The following is a 16,639-nucleotide window of genomic DNA, read 5'->3' on the forward strand; positions in this document are numbered from 1 at the left end:
CAGTAAATAATTATCTTTAGTATTTGCAATGGAGTCTGATATTTCCTATTCTATTCCATTTCATGAAGAAAAACGTACACATATATATGTATTATATACTATAAACTCATTATATAACAAATGTATTAGAGAATATACATAATATATATGGTATACATTATTGATTACATTTCTTATTGGAGTAACAGTTTCAGTTTCATTAAATAATAATTGCACTTACTATGTGCAATATACTCTGTTACTATTTTCATGTATCGATATTATTATTTATCATAGTTCTACTTTCATTTCATGAAGAAAATGAAATGCTGGTCACAAGCCAAGGGGTGACCCACAGCCGAAAAAAACACTGGACTAAATTATCTGTAAAAAGAGGTGACAAGTCTCAACTGAGTCTGCAACTTTAAACCACACAGGACTCAAGACCCAGGAAGGAATGAGAGTGGTGAGGTTTGGTGGGAAGGGCATCAGACTGTACTTAGGTGTACAATCCATTACAGAGTTTGCACAACTCCTCCTTTATTCCAGGCTGAAATCCCTAAGCTTGCGTGGTTCTGAAGGTCTGCAAGTTGGTGATGCAGAGGTCTCTGTTCCTCACACTGAACCTGGTGTAACAGGCTCTCTCCCTTTGCCCACCCCACCCCACCTATAGCAGACACTAAATAAATGGTTGCTAGGTTGACTGGAAGAAAAGACTGGAGTGGCTGCTGGGATAAAGGAGGGCTTTTGGGATACAGAAGTGGAAGGGAAGAATTGTTCACAGAATTCAGCAGATGCTCAATAGATGCTCGCTAGACAAGTTAGAAGAAAAAAGTGGAAAACACTGGAGTTGTGATTATGGAAAGGGGAAGGGTCTTGTCAGTAGTCAGTAGATAATTAATAAATGCTTGATGGAACGAAGGAAAAGGCAGCAAGGGACCTGCCTGGAGGGTCGAAGTGAAGAAGGAAAGTCTAAAGGAGGGTGGTTACCAATATACAGCAGGGGCTTCATTAAGGTTTGTTGACTTCAATAGAGCAAATTTAGCCAGGAAGATGGCATCTGTGTGAGTGGGTGTTAGTGAAGGAATTACAACACGTGTTCAATAAATGCTTTATGGATTGAGGGAGAAGAGAGTGGAGGAGTCTGCTGCAGGGAGGGGAATGTCGTTGTTTGAACGGGACACAGTAAAAGAGTGATAAATGCTTTTTGGATTAATTGGGGGAAAAGGGCAGTTGGGAAGATGGCTACTATGTGGGGGAGGGAACCTAGCCAGAAAATAGTAGGTACACATCATGAGCTTTCGGTTGTGTCGTGTGAAATGCAGGATGGAGATTGTCGAAGGGGGAGTTAGGGCTACAGGAGGGGGAGAAGAGGCACTGAATATGGGGTTCTCAGTAGTATACAGTAAGTGTTCATTAAAAGATTGTTGGGGCTGAGTGGAGGAGAAAGTATGGAGAATACAGCTGGTGGTTGGGATTAGAAGGAAAGGGAACTGAGGAGGGTTCATCCTAGTATATAGTAGTGCTTAGTAAATGCCTCCCATACTCTTAAACATGGAAAGTATGCAATAAATATCTGTAGAATGAATAAATAGAGAGAGCTCTAAATAGAGCCAAAGGCTTCTGGGTAGGGGCTCCTGGGGAGAGGGGTGACTAACCAGTAAAGAGGTGGTACTCAATAAATTCAGGCGGAGAGAGAGCTCTTGAGACAAGGGAAGGAACTTCCAAGCTTGGCAAGAGGAAGTTGTGAATGGCTCTTATATAGTAGGTGCTCAGTAAGCGTTTACTGGCTTAAATAGAAAAAAAGGCCCTTTGGGGTATAGACTTAAGATTGGGAGAGGGAATCCTAGCGATATTGAAGGGAGTGGGAAAAGGGTAACCCTTCTAAATTTGGTTCTAGATTTATTGAAGGAAAGGACCCTGGGGAGAGGCTTTATGATTGGCACAGGTTATCCTAGGAGTAAAGAAGGGGAATCTACTTCCTACGCACGACAGGTACTGCATACGTGCTCACTGGACCCACTGGAAGAAAGGCACTTTGGGGAGGAGGTGTGACTATAGAACACACAGAAGGCACTCCATCAATGCTCACAGGAGCTGTTAGAAGAAAAGGCCTTTGGGGGAAGGTGATTTAGAATCGAGCACCTGGCAGACAATGACTAAATGCTCACTGGATCCATTAAAAGAAAAGGTCTTTGGGGAAGGGGAGTGGCTAGAGATGGGCATATCATCATTGGATCCATTGGAGGAAAAGTCTTTGGGGGAAGGGGAATGGGGATATAGTAACTTGATTTATGTAAGCTTGATTCTCCATTCTTGGGAGGAAAGGCTTTTATGGAGAAGGCACAGAATCAGGCACACAGTGGGTGTGCCACAAATGCTCCAGGAGTGATTTTTTAAAAAGGTCTTTGGAAAGAAAGATTGAAACGGTGCACGCAGTAAGTGCAGATATATGATCACTATTAATTGGAGGCAAAGGCCTTTATGGAGAAGGTCTAAGGTTGGGTCATGCAGATGGTGCTCAATATATACAGACTGAAGCCACTGGAGGAAAAGGCATTGGGAAAAGGGTCTGGGGTGAGGTAAACAGCAGGCACTCAATAATTGCTTTTTGAATACAATGAAGGAAAGAGCCTTTAGAGAAGGCTCACACCTTTAGATCAGGCAGTTGATAAATGCTAAGTGGGTCCACCAAAGGAAAGGTCTTTGAAGAAGTAGCTTGAGAACAGGGGATAAGGGAGGCACTCAAATGAATGCTTTCTAGATCCGTTGTAGGAAAAGGATTTGGAGCAGAGAGTCTGAAGATGAGCCCCACACAGAAGGTTCAAAAATGCTCATAGAACTCATTTGAGGAAAATATGTTTGAGGAAGGGGCTTGGGGTGGGGCATACACCAGGCACTTAATACATGCTTCCTAGATCCTTTGGAGAAATAGGCTCTTAGAGAGGGGGACTGAGTTGGGGCACACAGAAGGCATTCAATAAAGGCTCACAGGATCCATTAAAGGCAACGCTTTGGGCGAGAATCTGGGATGGGATACACAGCAGACACTCAATCAGTGTTTAGTGAATAGTTTAAAAGGTTTTTGAGGTAAGGGCTGGGTTGCGGGCACATAGCGCACTCTGGATACATGCTCACAAGATCAGAGAAGGCCTTAGGGCAAGGACCGAGGGGGACAAGACACATATCAAGCTCTCAACGAATGTTCACAAAATTCACGTAAGCCAAAGGCCTTGAGGAAGGGCTCCCACTGAGGCACACTCCAGGTACTTGATAAATGCTCACAAGATCCATTAGAGGACAAGACCTTTGGGCACGGGTTGGGGGTGCAGGGCACATCAGGCTCTTGATTGCTCACAGGATATACTGAAGTCAAGGCTTTTGGGAAGGAGGCACACAGCAGGCGCCCGATAACTGCTCCCTGTATGGATCTAGAAGGTCTGGGTTGGGGGAGGGGGAGGCAAGGGCGGGGCACACATGAAGCGCTTCGCATAATAATTTAAAGGAAAAGGGTTTGGGCAAGGGGGCCAGGCACAGGGCACACAAGCGGCGCTCGATAATTGCTCATGATGGAATGATCTGGGGACCCAGAACCGCGGGGGGACGTCCGCAGCAGTGGCTTACCAGTCGGTGTGGGGCTCGTCGATTACCAGCAGCACCCTGGCGGCAGCGCCCCCACGGCCTGCGCCCCCAGAGCCGCCGCCCACTTGCTCGCTGAAGGTGGCGGCCGCGGCCGCCGTGGTCTGCTTGACCGCATTGGACAGCGACGAGAAGAAGCCACCGCCCCCAGAGGACCCGGGGCTAGGGGCAGCCGGAGAGGCCACGGGGGCTGCCGATGAGGCCCTCTCAGCAGTGGCGGTCGCAGGACCGGGCGTGGCTCCCGGGCTGGGGGCAGCGGGCGGCGGCGGGGGCGGCTGCGGGCGCTGCAGGTCTGTCATGTACCCATTTGGCAGATTGGCCATGAAGTTGCTGTCCGACAGGCGGCGCCGCAGGTAGTTCATGGCTGCGACGCGGGGCAGGGGGTCCTAGGAGCAGTCTGGTCAGGACCGCGGGGGCGGACCGCGCGGGGCCCAGGAGCACAGCTGTGCTCTCAGGCACGACGCGACTCTTCCGCTGCCCGCTGCAGACTGAGGCAGCGCTGAGTCGCCGCCGCCGCCGCAGCGCGGATGGTCGCGCCCGTGACCCCCTCTTTCGCGCCCCGCGTGGTGCAGTCCGGCTGGGCCGGTGGCGGCGCGGACGCGACCAAGGCGACTGGGAAGGGGAGTTTGCGGAGGAGCGGGGAGTGACGTCAGCGCGCCTTCAGGGCTGGGGTGGCGGTGGCGCGCGCCGGCAGGCGGGGGCGAAGGCACTGTCCGTGGTGCTGAAGGCGTCATTGCGCAAGCGCCACGCCGCATCCTGTCTCCCCTCCCCCGCCTCCGATTGGGGATGCGCAATTTGGGGAGTGGGGGCGGGGTGGGTGTTTGTCCGGAGGGTCCGGGTGGGTGCGTCAGGCAAGCCCCCACCCCGCCTCATCCTGGTCTTCACACGCACTCGCACTCACACACAGGACCCTCCGCAGATACTCGGTTTCCGGTGTTGATATTCACCACAGGAGGCATTTGGCGGGGTGGGAACACCCGGAGACTCAAAAGTAGAGAAATAACCCCCTCACGGCGAGGGTTGGGGGTCACATGCAGTACTCCGCGAGATCAGTTTCCCACGTCCACATAGGCTCAGCTAGGCAGAGAGATGCATGCGGGGGTGGTGTAGACAGCATCAGACAGGGGGACGTGGACACTTGTGGGGAGTACATACCCTTGCGCTGGGCGGGGGGCTGGAGGCATACAGGGAATGCCGCATATGTGGAGAAACATAGACACACACAAAAGTAAGGAAACATACGGAGGCATGTGCAGAGAGAGAACACACTGATCTAGGTATCTATACAGACATACATAAGCCCAGGGTAACAGTCATGGACATGCATGCATACATGCATGCAAATACGCCTAAACACGCACACAGGCACCACTCGGACACACGGAGCCCCAGGGAAACTCACATGAGCATGCACACCGAGACAAAACACACCCACAGACAATCATGGACAAACCTAGATCTCCACACAGACACATTTCCTGAAGCTCTAGCCTTGATGTGTGTTCACCTCCCCACCTCACCCCCCTACACACACACTTGGCCTGTAGGTCCCCATCCGTTTGCCCTGGACACAGTCAAAGACCACGATAATAACCATCTGGCATTGTCAGTGCCCAAGGCCATCTTCCTCTGCACCAGAGAACTTTCCACAGAGGCAGACCCATCCTAGGGTATGCAAACTGTAGGTGCCAAATAGTGTTTGCCACGTGAGCAAATGATCCTTATAGGTTGGGCAGAGGTGGGCTGTGGAAGCTCCTGTAAGATCCTGACTACAATGAAAACACAAATCCATTTAAAAGTAATCGTTTGTTGACCGATTGTACCCAATCCTCACTACAATACTATGCAGCGGGTAATATGATTTCCATTTTACAGATGGAATCCACGAACTCCAATTCATTCCCAAAGGGTCATGCTCACTTTGTGATCCATACATTTGTTTTTTTCTTTTAAGAATGTGCCAGAAAGAGGTGTCAGTGTGGCTGGAACAAAGTGAGTGAGGGAGATTGTGGCAGGAGATGGGGTCAGAGAGGTTAGCAGGGACCAGATGGAGCAGGGCCTTGTGGGCCATGGTGAGCGATAAATGGTGGACCAAGTGAGGTGGAAGAAGATATGGCAAGAAGTAGGCATATTTAGAGTCCCTTGTGCCATCAGGATTTTCAAGTGAATCATCCACTTATTCATTTATACATTCTTCATTCATTAAAGCTTTGGCCTGTTTAAACAAGGTCATGGTGTGAGGTCTGGAGTCAGAGAGCCTGGGTTCAAACTGGGCCTCCATTATACTCTTAATAAAGTAACTTACCGGCCTCTGAAACTTGGCTTCCTCATCTGTAAAAATGATCACCCGACCCAACTCTAAGAGGGTGGGGGTGGGGGAGTGCTGTGACCTCTGCCAGGAATGTCCTTTCCTTCTCTCTCTCAAGGATCATCTTTTGCCTAGGCCTCCAGGAAGTCCCCTCTTCCCTTAGGCTCTCACAGTCCACTATCTCTGTTCCCTCCTCCATCGCAGCCAGCTTCAGTCCACCTGCAGGCCTCTGCTTTGGCCGTTCCCTCCCCCTCTCATGGATACCCTCTCTGGCATCCCATATCCCAGTGTTCCCCAAATGGGGAACTCTCCAGAAATTGGGTATCTCCCAACATTTTGAAGTATGTGCTCCCCAGTTTTTGCTCAGTAACACAAGCAAACAAGCTCTGCTGGGCCCGTGGTGCCCTCTCTGGGGGATGGGAGCAGCTGCAGGTCTACAGATCTTTCTGGCTCCTCTGGGAGTGGGAAGTTGGGCTCCTTAGGAATCTGTCTCCAGTCTGCCTCTTCCCAGTAGCCCCATTGCCAGGTTCCTAGTACTCATGTCCCCCAGTGTCATTCCCTTTCTCCAGGTGGCTCATTTTCCAGAAATTAATTTTTTTGTACACTGTTTCGCAGAAGAACGAAGATTCCCCTGATCCCCACCCAAGGAGTGTCTCAACTCCCTGAGGCAGAGGTAAGGCTCCTCTGTACTGGCTTCATCTTCTCCAACAGGAAGACACATACAGAAGGGGCTCCAAGAATGTATTTCTTTGTTGTGCATTGGTAAGCAATGACTCTGAAACACACACACTTGACATATGTTCGTAATCAGTATTGTACCCATGTTTATAACTCACACATACACATTCATGCCACTTTAATGAGCATGTACACACACCCACACTCCTATAACTTACACATTGTTATGTGCACACGGTTGTAACTTCACACGCACTCCACATACACTTAAGTCCTGCACAGACCCATTGGTCTGCATATCACACATTCACAGAGATATGTGCCTCATAACGCACACATAGAGCCAAATTTCCACTTTCTTATAAACACATATTTTTCTCATACCCTGGCAGTAGCACCGGAACCCCTCACATCACTCCATTCCACATACATTTATCCCGATTTCATCTTCACCCCAATCCATCAGTTGACCCATTTTACACGAGGGAAAATTGACCCAGAGAAGTGAGCGCCCTGACAGACTCCGGGTGTCACAGATTTCCCATCCGAAGCGTCCCACACAGATGTGCCCCTCCACTCATAGGACAAAGTCCTAAACTCTGTTCTTGACATGGTGTTTCAAAAACGTCCAGCCCACTACCTATCTGTGCCTGTTTCCTCCTTGGTAAAACGAGGATAATAATATTGACCTCATATGTTCATTGTGGATTAAATGAATTCATGCTATGGAAAGTCTTAAAACACTACCAGGCACACAGCCTGGGTTTGTTCCCTTTACTGTGGAGACACACACGGCTCTGACTCTTCTTCCCCATCCCCCATGATGTCCAGCGCTATTGTTAGTATACAGTAGGCGTTGGTAAGTGTTGAATAAAATGTTCGAATGAAAGGATCACCCATTCTAGTCTGTTCCCTTGCTTAGATGTCCTCCCCTTCTACCAGCCCTACTCCACCCGATGCCCAGACTTAGCTCTAGTATACCGTAGATGCTAATAAGTGTTGAATGAATGAACAAATGCTAAAGGAATGTGTCTGAGTGTCTTGGGGGGCTCCTCCTGGCAGATGCTGACTCTAGCTTCTCTTTGCCCCTGTCCCAGCTCAAAGCACCTCGTAGGCACTTCCTCGGTCCGCCCCCCGCCTCGCGGGAGCTATTTGTCGCCGCTAATTGCAGCGTTGGAGCTGGGCTGTTGGGAGTGGGTGCGTGCAGGTGTTCGCTCAGTTGGGCGCCAACCCCTGCCAGGCCTCATTGCCAAATGACGCGGAATCCGCCAGCGGAGGGAGCTTTAGGAGCGGGGAGATGGAAAACAAGCACTCCGACCAATCAGAAAGTGCCTGCCAGGGAGGGTAGCCAATCAGGAAGCCCGTAATTCGTAAATCGGGACTCTGCAGAGGGACGTGCTGGGTGACCCGGGGCACTGCGGGGAAGAGGGGCAGATACCAGGGCTACAGCAGGAACGGACACTCGCCTTCACTCCTGTCACACCGTGGCCACGGTGGAAAATACTGTTTTCCACCACAGGCCACTGCGACTTTGCCTGTGCTGCGCTCTTTGGCCTAGAAGATGCCATGGCCCCACTCCTGGGGAAGAGACTGGTTTATTGAAGTCTGAGAGGTCAGGGGGTCAGAGTGGAAGAGAGAGATGTTAGAGCTTCTCATCCTCAGGGTTCTTCGCAGGGAGGCACGTGTAGACATGGCCGTTTCTCCTCCACCACCACCTTCTGCCCTTGCGGCACATCGCACAATGCCGACGGTTTCCCCCAGAAGGTCACATTCTTCTCACCCTGACCTTCGACCATGGTAACGGTGGGCCTGGTGCGTTAGGGGTGGGGGATGAAGGCGAGAAGCTCAGGGAAGGCAAGAATGCATTCAACAAACTCTTATTGAGTGCCTACTGTGTGCCCAACACTATTTATTTTTAAGCTGTGAGATATTGGGCAATTTCTTTATCTCCCCTGTACCCCAGTTTTCTTCATCTGAAAAATGGGAATACTAGTAATACCCACCTCACTGGGCTGAGTAAGGATAAATGAGTTGATTCAGGTAAAGTGCTCAGAGTCATGTCGGGTACACAGTAAGTGCTCAATAAATGCTGGTAATTATTTGTTGATATGAGCTACCTTCTCTCACCTCTAAAACCTTTTATTTATTTCCCCATTGCCCACTGGAAAAAACCCAAATGCCTTGCCCTGGCATTCAAGCCTTGCTGTTAGGCACAAATCCCTGCCCCCAAGTCAATCTCTAGTTCTCTCTTCCACTTTATTCAAAGCCGCATGTCCAAAATGGTCTTTGCCTGGGTTATCTGTCCCACTAGGCAAGCTCTCCACTCACTCCCATTCCGATTCTCTCAATCAGTCCTTTCTCCATTCATTCCCTCCCTCTGTCAAGCCCTTCATGCCTCCATTCAACACCCCTAACTCATCTTCTGGACCCACTCTACACCCCAAACCCAGAGACCAGATGGCAGGCTTTCCACGAGTTGGGAAGAGGCCACTTAATCTAGTAGTTTGATGCATGTGGAAATAAGGAAGGGATAAGTGAGTGTTTTAACCCTCTCCAACACCTGGGCCACCCTGGCCACCTGGAAACACTTCAGGCAGCTGATCACCTGTGTCCAGGACTCTGCTCACACAGTTTTGATGGTGGGAAAGCCTTCCCCAACCCCCTCCTGCCAGGGGAGGCCCAATCAGCTTCCTGGACCCAGACTGAGGTGGCAGTCCCTTTTCCACACACCAACCATTTCTCAGATGCCTTCTGTCAGGGCCCAGCAGACCTGGATCCCGTGGGGGAATCCATGGGATCTGGGTTCTGTGTGTCTGCAACTGTTGTTACCCAAAAGGCCTTAGAGTGCTTTGGGGCACGGATGACTGAGGGAATGAGAAAGTGAATGGAGGCATGAGTGACTGAACGAGCAAGTCAAAGCTTGGGTAATTGAGGGGGCAGAGCACATGGACACAGGAAGGACGGAGTGAATGGGAGAATGGCTGAGTGACTGAATGAGTCACTGAAGGGCACGGAGGCTACTGATTCTCCCCTCAACATCCTCTTTCTCAGCTTCTTCCTTAGTTTCTCCCCTCTTCCTACAGCTGGGAGATGGCACTCAGCCAGACAGGCACCTATGGACCCAGTGGTGGAAGCCCTGGTTGGGGGTGGCCAACTCTCCCACCCTGACTGCCACCATATCAATATCAAGACCCCTTCCAAGGCGCACTGCCCCCTCACTCACGAGAATTTGGGGAGCGTGGCCTTGCAGAGGCGCTGGCGGGTGCGGTTGGGGTTTGGTCCACACGGAGGCATGCACAGCCCCCAGGTACTCCACTCCGACCAGGAGCCTTTCCCTGCCAGGAGGGGAGGGGTTCCCGAGTCAGAATTAGAGGTCTTGGTGGGGTGATGAGAGAGAGGCTGCAGGGACATGCGGTCTGCGGCACAGAGTCAGAAAGCCCCTGTCCCTGCACGGGCTGCTGCACGCTCACAGCATGGTCTCTGGGGGCACTCACAGAGGCAGCGCTGGATGTTGTAGCAGTGCCGGATATCCTGTTGTTCCCCCTTACATCGCTGTCCGTCAAACTTGCGGCCCTTGCAGAGCCTGGAGCGGGTCTGCTGGCCTGGGATCTCCTGGCAGCTGATGTGTTTTATGCTCCGGCGGATGCAGGTGCTCCACTCCCCCCAGAGCTCCCACTCTCCGTTCACTGCAGAGACAGGGGCAGCTGGGCTTGCACCAAAGAAAGGAGCCAGCAAGGGTGTTCAGAGGAAGGAATGGGGGCTGGGAGATGGGGTGGGAATGATCAGATGTGGGAAAGGGGCATCAGAATTGGAACCAAGGCATCGGAGCCAGGAATGGAGGAATTAGAGACAGGAACAAGGCATTAACAGTGGGAACTGGGCAGCAGAGATGGGTGGGGGGCTTAGGCATAGAAATGGTGCATCTTGGGGTACTGACCAGGGCAGTGCATGGCCGTGTTGCAGATGTGGGTCCGGGTGGCATCACCGACACAGAAGGGGCCCCCGTGCTGGGGCACAGGGTGATCACATGTCCGTCGTTCCCGGGTCTGACCCAGGCCGCAGGTCACAGGGCAGGGGCTCACAGCACTCCATGGCCCCCAGCCACCAGCCACTGTTGGGGGAGACAGGAGTGAGGAGAAAGGCCACCTCAATCTCCCCCCTCAGCCCCTAGACTCTTGAGATGGACTGCCCCCAAACGAAGAGCTCCATGGTCACATGGTCTCGGATCGCTGTCCCTTGAAATGGCAGAGCATCTGTGCCTAAATCAAGAGCAGAGTGTCAGAGGCCTCATCCCCGAGTACCTGGGCAGGGTGGCAGGCCAGTGCAGGCCCGCTGCTCAGAGGATGACCCTGGGCAGGGATTCCCAGGAGGCTGCGTGGAGGGCTCAGGTGCAGAGCATGTGCGGCTTCGTCTCTCCTCAGATGCCTTGGGTCCATTGTGGCAGGTGCCTGAGCAAGGGCCCCAGGGGCCCCAAGCAGCCCAGGCCCCGTGTGCTGTGATGGGGTTGGGGTGGGGAGATGCCAAGTGTGGTCATGCATGCTGAAGTCCTCCCACCCTGGAAGTTCCCTGCTGTAACCCCCAGACCCACCCTGGGTGCCCACATCATTGCCCTGTGGTTGCCCTCACTCACTGGGGCAGACCTGTTTGGTGTCACAGGCCTCTGACTCCTGTGCCTCTCCTGGGCAGTGGCCCCCACACTTGGGGGGGGGGCGATCACATGCTCGACGACGAATCCGGGTCCCTTTAGAGCAGGTGACAGAGCAAGATGCCCAGGGCCCCCAGTTGGACCAACCGCCCATCTCTGTGGGAGAGAAAAGAGGGGGACAAGATGGAGGTGGTGGTGTCATTCAGGGGTCCAGGCTTCCTCATGTATCCCACATCAGCTAATCCTGTGCCCATTGTTTCTGCCACACCTGGCCCACCATCATTGCTCATCTGGACTATTGCAGTAGCCTTCACAGTGGTCCCTTTGCTTCACTACTCACCACATACAGTCTGTCGTCCTGACAGTGAGACGGATCTGTCACAACTCAAGTCGGATCATGTTTTTCCACCATCACTACATCACTCAGAGTAAAAGCCAACATCCTCACCGTGGCCCACAGGGATAAGTCCCCCTCTGATCTCACCCGCCACCACTCTCCTTCAGCCACGCCAGCCTCCTCCTCGACCTCACAAACATGAAGCACACTCCCACCCTCAGGGCTTCTGCCCTGATAGTTCCCAGTGCCGGGTAACTGACAGCGCTCGCCCGCCTTGCTGCTCCTTCTCACCAGGACAGCACGGCTTGTCCTCACACGCCTGCAGCTGCCACTGGAGGGTCCCAGGCTCCACCTTCTCGGGGCATTGCCCGCCCCAGCCTATGCAGCGCCGGTGCCGCAGCTGGGAGCCCTCCGTGCAGGTCACTGAGCAGGGGGCCCACTCGGACCACGGTGACCATTGTGGGAGCCTGCAGAGAGAAGCACACATCCCATCTTGGCACGCTCTGACAAGGATGGTGTATGGGACCACAGAGTGTGGGTAGGCACAGACAGGGGTGCGGGATAAATGTATGTGGAATGGAGTGATGAGAGTATCTACCTCTTCGTGATGCTGGGGAGGAGGTGGGCACACAGCAAATACTTAAATATCATTTACCTTCATGATCAGAAACCTGGAGTTACCCTTTGAAGTCCCCCAAGGACAGTGCCAGGCACACAGTAAACAAGTACAAGGACTAGGGGCCCAGAACTGCTGTCAGAAGCCTACCAGGCCACAGCCATGCATGGTAGCAGGCAAACAGGAAGTGCATAATAAATAGGAGCCATCATCCCAATGAGCTCAGAGACCCCATCAGAAATACCCCGGATCCAAGCCCCTGCACGGCATAAGGCTAGACAGATGGGACCTGTTGACAACTAGGAACCCAGAGCTGCCTTCAAAAATCCCCAAGCTCCCCATCCCCATGGTGTACCTGGGATATATATAGTAAAGAGTTAGAAAATATGTCTGACATACAGAGAGGGCTCAGTACACGTAAGCTGGCATCACGATTAGGAGACTAGAGTTACCCTCAGAAATCTTCTGGCTACCCCCAACCTCTGCAATGCATCTGGTATGCTGGAAGTGCTCAATGAATATGAAGTGTCGTTATAATTAGGGACCTGCAGCTGCCCTCAGAATTGCCCAAACTCTCCCCCTCCAGCAATGTGTCTGTATACAGTAAATGCTCCGTATGAGCTGTCATCACCATCTGGGGACTTGAGCTACCTTCAGAAATACCTGAGCTGCACCCCACCCACAACGCTTCTGGTATGCAGGAAGCGCTCAATACATGTAAGCCATGGCAGTTCTCAACTCGGGATGATTTTTACCTGTCTGGAGACATTTTAGTTGTTGCAAGTTGCTACTGGCATCTAGTGGGAGGCCAGGGATGCTACAAAACATCCTGCAACGCACAGGTCAGCCCTCACAACAAAGAATTTTCTGGCCCCAAATGTCAACAGAGCCGAGGCTGAGACACCCGGAGCCATGGTCACGATCAGGGCCTTGGAGCCACGCTTGAGAATCTCAGAGAAGGCCAGAGCCCAAGTTCTGGGTCGCCCTGCAGACAGTCCTTTCTGCCCCCCTCAAACCCCAGGCTCCCCCTAACCTGCACGCCATACAGAGCTTGCTGCCGGGCTCCTGGAAGGCGTAGTCAGCATTGAGACAGCAGTCTTCCGTGCTGACACCTCCCCCAAGGAGGCCCTTGCACTTGCCTGTGGATTCTTCATACTGGGTGAAGCAGAGTACAGGGTCTGAGCCTGTAACGGGTTGGGGGAGCACGGTCAGGAGTGGGGGGGGCCCAGGCACCCCTGGGGGCCAGCCGGGCCCCCACCCACTCACCTGTGGCTGGCAGGGTGAGCAACAGCAGCGGCAGCGGTAGCAGCAGTAACCGATGGGTCTGCGCTCGGGTGGGCATGTTGGGCACTGTACTTCTGCAGCCCCGCCAGAAAGGAGGCCCGGCTTTATGTGGGCTTATCTGATCCTAGAGTCAGTGCGAAAGAGGAACCAGGGGCAGGAGGAACTAGGAGGGTGAAGGGCAGCAGTGGTGATGGGGGATGGCGGGGAGGAGAGGGTATTGTGCAGGTCTCTTCAGCTCCGACCTCTCCCTTGCCACCTGTCCCTGAGCTTCCTCCTCTCCTCTCCCCTCCCTACTTCCTGCCTCACGCTTGGTCTGTTTTGTTTGTCACTGTGTCCCCAGCACCCCAGGCCCCGCCCAGCAGCCCAGTGGCACTCAATCAATGCTCTTGGGACAAATTCTTACTGAGGGGGAAGTGGAGCCTGGAAGTTGGAAGCAAGATTGAACTCCCTCGCTGTGTGACCTTGAGCAAGTCACTTGAACCTCTGAGCCTCAGTTTCTCCACCTGTAAAATGCACGCCCTCTACCACAATGACAGGGCCAACCTCACGGGGGTGTTGAACAAGGGTGAAGTGAGCGTGGCATGCTCAGCGTGTCCCTCCTCATGGGGTGGGGTGGAGTGGGCATCGAGGTAACTACTTCATCCTCCACCCTGACTTCACCACCACCCTCCTCTTTCCTAAAAGTGAGGTTCTTTGTGGTCAGCAATGTGGAAGGGAGGTCAGCACAAGGGAAGTGAGAAGGGGAAGTGGCAAGAGTATGGGGTGGAGAATTCAGAAGGACTGAACTGGGTATATCCACTGCCCCAGGGGCCAGCTGGGGACACCCTCAGGGCCCGAGGAAGGGGATGGTTGGCTTTGCCATGTTCCATCAAGTATCTTGGGTAGGTAATACCTGCCACCCCGCCCCACCCCATACACAGGGCATGTTAGGGCATGTTGCGAAGACTGGGAGTTAAGATTTTTAAAAGTCCTTAGGCCAGTGCCTGGCATACAGCAGGTGCTGTTTGTTAAATACACTGATGCAACATCTACTGAGCAACTATTGGGTGCCAGTTGTTCTGGGCGTTGGCTGGAACAGACAAGACAGCCCAAAATCCTGGCCCTCAAGGGATTTATGCTCTAAAAGAGGCAGACAATAAATGTCACCTCCCTCACAGAAGCTTTCCTCAGCTTTTTGTAGGGCACCTCTCATTCTCTATCCCAGTGGCTCTCAAACCTATATGTGTATCAGAATCATCTGGAAGGTTTGTTGAATCCAGATTGCCAGGCCCCACCCCAGTTTCTGATTCTGTAGGTCCGGGGTGGGGCTCAAGAATGTGAATTTCTAACAATGTCCCAGGTGACACTGACCCTGCTGGTCGGGGACCACACCTTAAGATCCATCATTCTAGTTCCTGACCCTTTACTTTTCTTTGTGGATCTCATGTAGAAAAATTATTCTTCATAATCCTTCTCTTAATTCCAATGCAGCCCATTTTCCATGCTCCACAGAGCCTTTTTTGTTTTTAAGTAAGTCCTAATGAGTGAAATTCCAGAGCCTGCTTTAAAAACAGGAATCTTGGGCTTCCCTGGTGGCACAGTGGTTGAGAGTCCGCCTGCCGATGCGGGGGACACGGGTTCGTGCCCCGGTCTGGGAGGATCCCACGTGCCGCAGAGCGGCTGGGCCCATGAGCCATGGCCGCTCAGCCTGCGCGTCCAGAGCCTGTGCTCTGCAACGGGAGAGGCCACAACAGTGAGAAACCCACGTACCGCAAATAAAATAAAGTAAAATAAAAACAGGAATCTTTTTAATCAACAAAAAGGAGTCTAAGAATTAGGAAGGCAATGTCTCATTTCCCCTGCATCCAAGGAGGAACACCATTCTGCAAATTAAAACAAGGTTGAAGGATTTGATTTGGTCAGGTGTTAAAACAGAACTTTCTCAAGAATACTGGTCTTGCTTCATGGGTGATAAGGTGTGTTGACATATCCATTACAGATGTACTGTTTCCTGATAACATAAGCCTGTCTTTGAAAGTGTGCTTTGAACTAAGGGGTCTTGTTATGCTTCTAGGACTTCAGACATCAGTGGTTATCCTATGAAAACAAACTCCGCAAGAAACCTGTAATTCTGGTTGGCTGCTTTATCTAATCACCTGTTGGCCTGGTTAATAATGTTATAATCGATACTTCCTTTGTTCCTAAACTGTATACCTACTCACTGGATTCCCTTGGGAAGAGGACTGTCACCACTTTCATCTTCTACACGTTTGGGCAATAAAATGACTGCAGAGTTCTTATTTAAACAAAGACTGAGTCTTATCTCATGTAATCATTGCAACACCACCTAATATGATGTATTTGTTTGTCTGTTGTCCTCACTAAAATGCCAGCTCCACAAAGGCAGGGATTTGTGTTTGGTTTTGTTAACTACTGTGTCTGGAGGTCCTGGATGGGCACCAGCAAACAGTAGGTGCTCAATAAACCTCTGCTGAATGAGTAAATAAATGCAATAAACAGAACTTTAGAGATTCTGATAAGCGTGAAGATGAATAATCTGGATTGGAGGTAAAAATGCGAGCATCACGGCAGGGAGAAGTAGTGTCTCAAGTGCCGGGACTGGACCAGACCACCTGGAGAGGGCTTGGCTCGTGAGAAGAGGGAAGGGAAGCCCAGGCAAAGCCCCGGCAAACTCCAGCATTTCACGTTTTGGAGAACTGGGAGAAGCCAGCCCAGGGGCCTGAGGAGGAAGAGGACAGATGGAAGAGGGCTTTCCCCTAGGCCTGGCACATTCCATCCATGGGCTCTCACACACGAATTCAGCCTCATTTTCTCTTTTTCTTTTTTTTACATATTTACACACACACTTCTGAATTTACAGTCTCTCTCTACTATAGTCTCTTACGAACAAGCTTACATACATACTCAAATGCACAGCCTCTCCCAGCCACCCAGGGAGTCGTTTACTGTCATTGGCCCCCAGTCTTACTATGGTCTCCTTCGGCCAAGACCACAGTTACCCTTACGGGTCAGTTTTGCACATCCACACAGAGTCACGCCTTTTTTTTTTTTTTTTGCGGTATGCAGGCCTCTCACTGCTGTGGCCTCTCCCGTTGCAGAGCACAGGCTCCAGACGTGCAGGCTCAGCGGCCATGGCTCACGGGCCCAGCCGCT

General features: G+C 51.9%; 2 protein-coding genes across 3 annotated transcripts in view; both read right to left on the minus strand.

Annotated features, from left to right (window-relative positions):
- Positions 1–4,113, minus strand: part of SYN1 (synapsin I) — a 43,858-nt gene extending 39,745 nt beyond the window's left edge. The window contains exon 1 of one of the 2 annotated variants that reach the window (XM_032619373.1): positions 3,604–4,113. In XM_032619373.1, the coding sequence (XP_032475264.1) occupies positions 3,604–3,980 (377 nt within the window). In that variant the 5' untranslated portion in view covers positions 3,981–4,113. The remainder of the gene's footprint in view (positions 1–3,603) is intronic. The other variant, XM_032619372.1, reaches the window with a different exon arrangement.
- Positions 4,114–8,180: 4,067 nt separating this feature from the next.
- On the minus strand, positions 8,181–13,750 carry CFP (complement factor properdin). Its single transcript, XM_032620664.1, has 9 exons — positions 13,469–13,750; positions 13,236–13,386; positions 11,878–12,053; positions 11,235–11,405; positions 10,906–11,097; positions 10,542–10,715; positions 10,099–10,290; positions 9,828–9,939; positions 8,181–8,413 (listed from the first exon to the last, which is right to left on the minus strand). The coding sequence occupies exons 1-9, from the start codon at positions 13,542–13,544 to the stop codon at positions 8,263–8,265; spliced, it is 1,395 nt and encodes a 464-aa protein (XP_032476555.1). The 5' UTR covers positions 13,545–13,750; the 3' UTR covers positions 8,181–8,262.
- Positions 13,751–16,639: the final 2,889 nt, after the last annotated feature.

This window comes from Phocoena sinus, chromosome X, assembly GCF_008692025.1.
Source record: "Phocoena sinus isolate mPhoSin1 chromosome X, mPhoSin1.pri, whole genome shotgun sequence".
In the NCBI taxonomy this organism is placed as follows: domain Eukaryota; kingdom Metazoa; phylum Chordata; class Mammalia; order Artiodactyla; family Phocoenidae; genus Phocoena; species Phocoena sinus.

What these genes read in the sequence shown, in the direction of transcription:
- CFP (XM_032620664.1), bottom strand. Translation starts at nt 13,544, where the DNA reads ATGCCCACCCGAGCGCAGACCCATCGGTTACTGCTGCTACCGCTGCCG. An exon ending in CACCAAACAGGTCTGCCCCA is followed by an intron (nt 11,098 to 11,234) that starts GTGAGTGAGGGC and finishes ACCCCATCACAG; the next exon opens with CACACGGGGCCTGGGCTGCT. An exon ending in CACGGCCATGCACTGCCCTG is followed by an intron (nt 10,291 to 10,541) that starts GTCAGTACCCCA and finishes CTGTCTCTGCAG; the next exon opens with TGAACGGAGAGTGGGAGCTC.